We start from the raw sequence: 8,143 nt of genomic DNA on the forward strand, positions 1-8,143 counted from the left end.
TTTTTTGTAGGCTCTCAGCAGCTGTTAAGATTTGCTGGATTTTGATAGTAAGAGAGTTTTCAAAAATAGAACAGTGAAATGTCAAAGTTAATGGGACCACAGCAATAAAATATCTCTACTACCAAGCAATATGACTTTGTTAATTTGATGCGAAAGTTGATCTGCACACCTAGACTGAGGGGGAATCATCGGCTTTTGAAGCAGCAAATAGATTACAAGGAAAGGGATCTTTAAGGGAATGTTCTTTATCCAAGCCAGGGCAAACACATAGTTTACTCAAAAGGCTTATTTTATTATGTATATTTTACTACTTTTTTTTTTAAAGCTAGCTTCTTACCAACAGATGAGGAAGGGGTCAGGGTGTCTGGTCAGCTCTCTGGCCAAGGTGCGTGTGTCACCACCTCACCACCACATCCCACAATCTCCACATTTACTCTGCTATGGCAGATTCTTGTCTATCATCCCCACATCAGAGGACAAGAGACTGCCATCCCCTTCATCCTTGTGCCACGACTGTCAGAGCCGTGAATGGGGCTGTGGAGGCCACTACTGTTCCTTCAGAAGGCGCTGCTTCTCCAAACATGCGGAACAAGTCCTACCCGCAAAAACAGGGACCGCCTCATTTAATTACTCAGAAGCCATTTCTTCCTCTGTCTCTTGTTGGAGAGAGTCTCTCATTCAGTATTGCAAAGCGCTCCTGAAGAAAAGAGAAAATTTTAGAAACCCTGGATAAAATGAACTCAGTCACTGTTTGCTACGGAATTTTGAGGGACTTCCTGTTCTTCCAGCAACATAGATGAGAACATCAAAGATTAACGAGTGCTGATGGCCGGGAGTGACTGCAGAGCTGATCTGGATTCCTTGCTTCTTTTCCTTTATGTGTCCTTGATGTCTCTCCCTGCATTACCTTCTACCGGCACTGTTATCATTTTCAAATGAAAAATCATGATGCATAGGGAGGGGGCACATTATGTGTATGCCAGTGCCCTCCTGCCTGCACGCAAAGCCCTGTAACAGTGACCACCCAGACACTGAAACACTGAGAAACACCTGGGAATGAGGACTACCAATGCAGGTGTCACTCACTTAAATTTTCAGGGTTTCATCCTCATATTGATAAATTTTGTTTTTAACAAGCACCCCTAAGTAAGTTGTCAGGTGTTTGAGAATCAGTGCTCAGAGATGCCACCAACCAGCTCTGCCCACCCCTGGCCCAGAGCCTTTTATGCAACTCTCAGGTAAAGCCAGTTTCATGTAGGTTCTTCTCCTTAGCAATATCTGAAGTGGTTCTTCAGATATTGATAAAAATAAATTTTGATAAAAACGACAGAATATTTTAAGGAGAACAGAACAAACACAATTAAATGAGCTGTAAGTAGCACCACAACTGCTAAGTATATGTAAGATAATATCTTCAGAGTGGATGACAGTGAGGTTAGGTTAGTGCTAACTATCAATTCTTGTTTTCCATGAGGGACAAGCAAAGCGTAGCATGAGTGATCTAGTCAAGTATCTCCTTCCTGGTTTTGCCCCGTGTCCCCCATTTTTGTCACTGTCCTCTCCTGATTCCAAACTGGTCTGCTTTTGTGAGAGATTTAATATTTGTTGACACAACTCTCTTTACCTACAATTTTCACCAAATCTAGACTTTAAATTATAGTCTTTTTGAGCCATATTTCTATGGCTCTGGCTAGTTCTATCCCTTTTCGCTACTGCCAATTTCCAGGGAAATACTGTAGGTGTAATGCTCCATGTTTGTGAAATATTTGTTGCCCTCACCCTGGAAAGCCTTTGCTCTACACACCAGGATGGTAAGTCTGGGGAGGGTCCAATAAAGACGTCTCTGAATCTTAACAGAAAGAGAACACTCTTAGCAGGGTATGGCTATATTAGTTTTCTAAGGCTGCTATACCAAGGTATCACAAACTGAGTGGCTTAAGCAACTAAAATTGATTGACTCCAGTTCTGGAGGTTAGAAGTATGATATCAGGGTGTTGATAGGACCATGCTCCCTCTGAAGATACTAGGGAAGGACCTGTTTCCGGCCTCTCTTCTAGCTTCTAGCAGTTCCTTGGCTGTGGCAACCATAACTCTGATCTTCTCATGGCATCCTCCCTGTACATATGAGCGCCTGCATCCTAATTTCTCCTTTTTTATAGGGACACCAGTCATTTTGAAGTAGAGCCCATCTTAATGGCCTCATTTTAACGTAATCATCTGCAAAGACCCTAATTCCAGAAAGGGCACTGGAAATTAGGATTTCAACATCTTTTGGGCGAACATTATTCAACCCATAACAATAGCTCACTCTGAATGTTTACATCCTTCCCGGCATGACTTAGAAGAGCTTTGATACTTACTGTATTATCAGTGCTCCTCATTCCCTTATGTCAGCAACCAGAATTTAACAATGTACATTGCAAGAGTTTGCTGTTATCACAAAGGTGTGCACAGTAGCACATAAATAGTACCCTGGACCTGAAACTGACAATATTTTCTCTAGCCTCCCAGAAAGAGTACTTTCCACTACAGACTAAGGATAACAGGCACGGTTCCTGGACTGGGTGGTGTTCAGGATTTAGAGAATCTCAGAAAGAGAGGTGATGCTATGCCAAATAAAAGTAGTTAGTCTGGTGGATACAAAAATATGGCTGTCATGATTAGGAGCCAACAGGTAAACCAGTTTGACCAAAGCAAACAGGAAACTGATAGAGGTAATACTATAAAAGATTGATGAGACTGTGCGATCTTCTGTCCTACTCTCAAAAATTAAGACTCGATTGAGACCCGGGGAATCACTGACCAGGAAGATGTCTGGGAGACATTGCCTACAGAGTTTTGTGTTGATGCCTGAAGGATGGGAAATAAAGAATAGGACGTCAGAAGAAGATTAAGTAGAACATGTCAGCAGTTGAGAAATTACAAGCATGCAGACTGAAAATGCCTGTTTTTCCTGCCCCAACCCCTTTTGGTCTTCTACTTGTCTCTTAGACCTAGGTCGATTGTCACCTCCACTAGGAAGCCTTTTAGAATTACTTGCTCCTTATAATTTGGTACCATAGTCCTTGACATATACTGCCATCCCAGTACTTACCATGGAATATTGGAACACTTTCTGTTTCCAGATGCCACCACTGGGCTGTGCTCTCATAAAAAGCATATATATATTGTGCTTCATAGCCTTTATGACTAATAATGGGCCAGACCATGGGAAATGCTCAATAAATACCTACGGAAGTGAAACAAAGACAGGAAACCTGTCTGCTAACAGCAGTTTGATCGTAAGATGAGCAAGTCAAGAACGATAGACTCTTAGGACTGGAAGAGACCTTGATAGTTATCTAACCCAGCTACCCAATAGCTACTGCAAATCCCAGATAAGCAATGATCCCACCTTATTCCATCCTGGGGCAACTCTTGCTATGAGACATATACACCCGGAGGAGAACTTACAGACTGCCTTATCCAAAAGATAAAGAATAAAGTAATTGGCTCAGGGTTACTCAGCAATTAGCAGCAATGCTCAGAAGTGGAAGAGAAATGAAAAACTAACTGCCAGACCCATTCAGTCCTTGCCATAGCCCTATGGAGTAGAGGAATTGCCATTTTCTACATTCAAGGTTGAGAACCTGAAGCTCAAAGAGGTTTAGTGGCCTATTCGGTGTTGTATCGTTGATAGGTGGTAGGGCTGGGATACAATGACAGATCCATGTCACTCCTTTTTCCAGTGCCCCGTGCTATCCGTGGGCAAGAGCCCAGGTTTCCTGAGACACTGTAAATTGTTCTCACTTCCTAAGCAAACCTCACCAAAGAACCTGTTTTAAAAGCCCTCTGCCTTTCTTACCCCTACTTTTCTTGCTTTTTAGGAGAGAAGTACGAACTCCATGCAGGGACTGAGTCCACCCCAAGTGTCGTCGTGCACGTGTGTGACAGTGACATCGAGGAGGAGGAGGATCCAAAGACTTCCCCAAAGCCAAAAATCATCCAAACCCGGCGTCCTGGCCTGCCACCTTCCGTGTCCAACTGAGCTCACCGCTCAGCCTCAACGATAATATCTGTCTCTTCTTTATCATGCTTTTTCCCCCCTGTTGTTTTGTCGGAAAAAAAAAAAAAAAAAAAGAATTGCCTTTAAATCCCTGGGTGTTTGGTTGTTTGAGATTCCTTCCTTGTAATCAAGCCTCTCGGACAAAAGGGCTAGGAAAAGGTAATACGTTTCCTGATCATATCATATTCATAAAGTATAATCCATTATTTAGAAGGTTATAGAGAAAAAAAGTAGTATTTTCTTAATAAACAATCAGCACAGTCTATATCTCCATTCTCTCATGGTGATCCAAGCCAGAGACATCAGTTACAAATAGCACCTATGTTGTTTGTGAGCTGTTTCGGTCCCAGTCCTGATGTGTATGTGTTGTTTTTTTCCTGGCCACTTAAGTAGGACCATAAGTAAACTTGACTGCATGAGATATTCCTATCTGGTCTCACTCAGTCCTCTGCATCCCGACATTCCCAGGACATGCATGATCACCAGCATTTATTTTCATGATTTGAGGAGATACTATAACTCACAGATTGTCAGCATCCAGCCATGTCCTATTTAGATTAGGAAAATTATCAGTGTCGTCCAGCTCAACAAGCCTGGGTATGTTCACTATTTCAAGTCAATACTTCACAACTCTGTTAAAATTCTTGAAGGCAAACCTGAGCTTGGCCCCAAAGATACTCCTCAGTAGATTTTGAACACCACTTCCATATAGGACTTTCCCAGCCTCACTGGGGAGGCTTGTCCAGGGTGATAGAGACCGATTTCAGACAAACCTATTTATTACAAAAGTTTCATGGTGTCTGAACGATTGTTTTTCTCTTTGTATATTTGTACAAATGTTTCAGCTGTGCTTTTAAAATCTGGATGTTTTTTATTTAGTGATTGTTCAGCCATTAGCTGCTTAAAAGCATAATATGTGCATTGCTTATGAATGCATTCATATACTAATACAGATAATCTGATAATATTACGCTCTATTATGGATAGTGCTGAATTTTGAAAGATCACAAAACTTCTCATGCCAATATATAAATGATTAGCCAACATCTTTGCCATCAAGATTACGTGTTTTTAAATAAAGTGAAAATGCAAATGTCAGTTGTAGACAATTTGGATGAACCTGAATCTCCAGAACGTAGCAGCCACTGAGTATATTAAAAAGGAAAGGATGACAGATTAACGTATGCTGATCCTACTCATGCAATGCCCATATTGCTCAAAAACTTATTAGTTTTCGTTACATGTGATTTTTCTATTTCTCTAGCCCAAAGTGCATTACAGAAGATACACCTATAGAACCATTACCTTCTGCTATATGTGCCATCTACTTCTGTACATTAATGAATTACTTTAGAAGTAAACGCTAATTACGACGGAGTGGGGAAATACTTTCATTACCCAAGCCTCAGAAAAACACCCAAGAACAATAACACAGCCAACTGATGGAAGGATTATTGTGGTTTTTGACTAAGGTGTATGTTAGTTTTATCAGAAACTTAGATTGATCACGCAGAAATTAAAGTCCGTTCTACTGTGAATATAGCAATATAGTACTGGACACAGTACAGGTGAAACTGAGGACAGCATTGCCTGTAAAATCCTGAGTTTCCAAAAGAAAAATGAAGGTTCCTTTTAGTAATAAAATCTGAGGAGTTTAATAAGCAAATGCTTTGACTTTCCTTTGCTGTGGAGATTTTTGGTTTTTCATCGACAAAGGAAAGACTAGATTAATAGTGGAGAAATATTGCCCTCTAGTGGAAGAAATGTTGCCCTCAGCCATTGAGATGAACGGAGACCAGCCGGTATCAGCCATTTTCTGCTGAATCTGTCATCTGAGAGTTATTTAATTTTTAAGCTATTCAGAATTTTTAGGATGCAGGTTCTAAAGAAATCTGGATGAGAAAATATTTGGAAATGATTTTTAAATGTTTTAAAACAGATACATCCGACATTTCCGACCAAATTTAGTAAAACTTGAAATGACTGTTCTGTTTAGGCATAAAATAAAGATTCAGTGGCGTGTACGACCTAAGTATTAAGTCTTGGTGAAATTTAATGCAAAATGGCAATGTTAATCTGTCTCAGATTCAGTAATTATTTCGTTAAGTTGGATTTTGGAGGGGGGAAGAGGAACTTTTCCCAGGGGAGTGATAAGAAGCAGGAAAACTCCTTGAAGTATTTCACCGAAAGCTCCTAGCACTGTGAATGTCAGAATTGCCTCAGCATTTCCATGATGCACATTATGCAAACCTCTTTAGCACTATTTTAAGTTTGAAAAGTTTAAATATGGCGGGGAATGGGGAGATTTCCACCAACTGAATCATTTGTGCACGTGTATAGCTCAAAGAGCTTAGACTTCAAATATATCTGGTAAATGACTCTTTGTCCATGTGGTGTAATTTTTGTGTTGTCGGCTTGAGATGGAAATTTTTGAGTAGTAACTGTGGAGGAGTGGCATCCAGCCTATAATATTTCTAAGACATTACCCAAAGATGAGGTTAACTCATTTGAGTTCTTCCTGAAATGAGCAGAGTGGGAGCTGGCTGGCAGCCGTCTCACGAGGGAAGAGGCATTTGAGCAAGACCTGGAAGAATCGGCTGGGCTCTGACAGGGGCAAGTGGGAGAGTCCCGTTTTATTGTCATGCGATCACCATCTTGCTCCTAAAAGCCACTTCAAGTGTACTAGGACCCTCTTTTAATATCTACCCAACTCTATTCTTTAGCTTAAAACACTATAAGAGAACCAAAGTAGGCAAAAATTTGTTACCTAGAACACAAAAAAAGCACTATCATAAAATAAAAGATCAATACATTGTATTTCATTAAAATTAAGAGCATCTGCTCATGAAATTGCACCATTAGGAGAATGAAAAGGAAAACCACAGACTGGGAGAAGATATTTGCAATAGATGTAGTTGTTAAATAACTCATACCGAAAATGTAAAAAAACAAAAACAAAACTTCTATAAATCAATAAGAAAAAAGACAATTCATTTCATTTTTTTTAAATAGTCAAAATACTTAAACAGGAACTTCACATATATAGACAATTCATGCATACACTCACCTGAAATACCCACAGAGCCCATAAACATTAAAAAAGGGTTCAACATCATTTTTCGTCAGAGAAAGGCAAGTTGAAATCTCAAAGGTATATACCACACCCCTATCAGAATGGCCAAAATCAAATATGGGAAAATATGCTAGTGACAATATAGAGCAAGGAGGAGTCTATGCCGGGAATACCACTTTGGAACACTGGTAGTATATACCAAGGCTAAACATATGCCTACCAGGGAGCCATTCCGCTCTAGGACATACACGCAGTAGATACGAGTTTTCATCTCTACCAAAGGACTTCTACAATAATGTCCCCGGCAGCATTGCTTATAATAGCTGTCAACTGGATACAAACCAAATGTTCTTCAATTGTAGAAGGGATAAATAAGCTGCATTATATTCACACGAAGGAATATTATAAAGCAATAAAAAGATTACTGAGACATATAACAATATGGTGGATCTCAAAATCATACTTTTGACTAAAAAAAGACAGATATGAAAGAGTATATGATGTATGTACGACTCCATTTATGATGTTAAGAAGTTGTCAGAACTGACTTATAGTGATAGAAATTATAATAATGGTCACCTTTTGGAAGGTATTGACTGGAAGGGGACACATTGGACCCTCCTGGGGTGCTGTAAACATTCTACATCTCTTTCTAGATCTCCAGGGAGGTATACATATGTAAAATTCATTTAAAATGCGAGCAACAGACCATATGTAAATTATACTTCAACTGAAACAAAACTACTATGAGAACAAAAGGAAGGAGTGAAAATAATTTGGAATGTCCCCTCATCCTAAAAACACATCCATCTTATGTCTGTGAGACATTTTCATATATACAAAGCCTTCCATATATTCAAATCTATAAATGAATACTTTATAAAATAGAAAGCATAGAAGTTAAGCACTGGATGAGGAACTGTTCATTCACGTGATGAATATTTACCAGGAACTTACCATGTGCCTGAAATTGGTTTTCCAGCGGTGAACAAGGTGGATATTGTCCCTGCCATTTCAGAAAATAG

General features: G+C 39.7%; 1 protein-coding gene across 4 annotated transcripts in view; it reads left to right on the forward strand.

Moving 5' to 3' along the window:
* RCAN2 (regulator of calcineurin 2) overlaps positions 1-6,424 on the forward strand; it is a 233,160-nt gene extending 226,736 nt beyond the window's left edge. For all 4 annotated transcript variants that reach the window (XM_039854587.1, XM_039854586.1, XM_039854585.1 and 1 more), the window contains one exon: positions 3,867-6,424. In XM_039854587.1, coding sequence (XP_039710521.1) covers positions 3,867-4,027 — 161 coding nt within the window. In that variant the 3' untranslated portion in view covers positions 4,028-6,424. The remainder of the gene's footprint in view (positions 1-3,866) is intronic.
* Positions 6,425-8,143: the final 1,719 nt, after the last annotated feature.

The sequence above is a fragment of the Pteropus medius genome, unplaced genomic scaffold (assembly GCF_902729225.1).
Source record: "Pteropus medius unplaced genomic scaffold, Ma_sr-lr_union100, whole genome shotgun sequence".
Classification (NCBI taxonomy): domain Eukaryota; kingdom Metazoa; phylum Chordata; class Mammalia; order Chiroptera; family Pteropodidae; genus Pteropus; species Pteropus medius.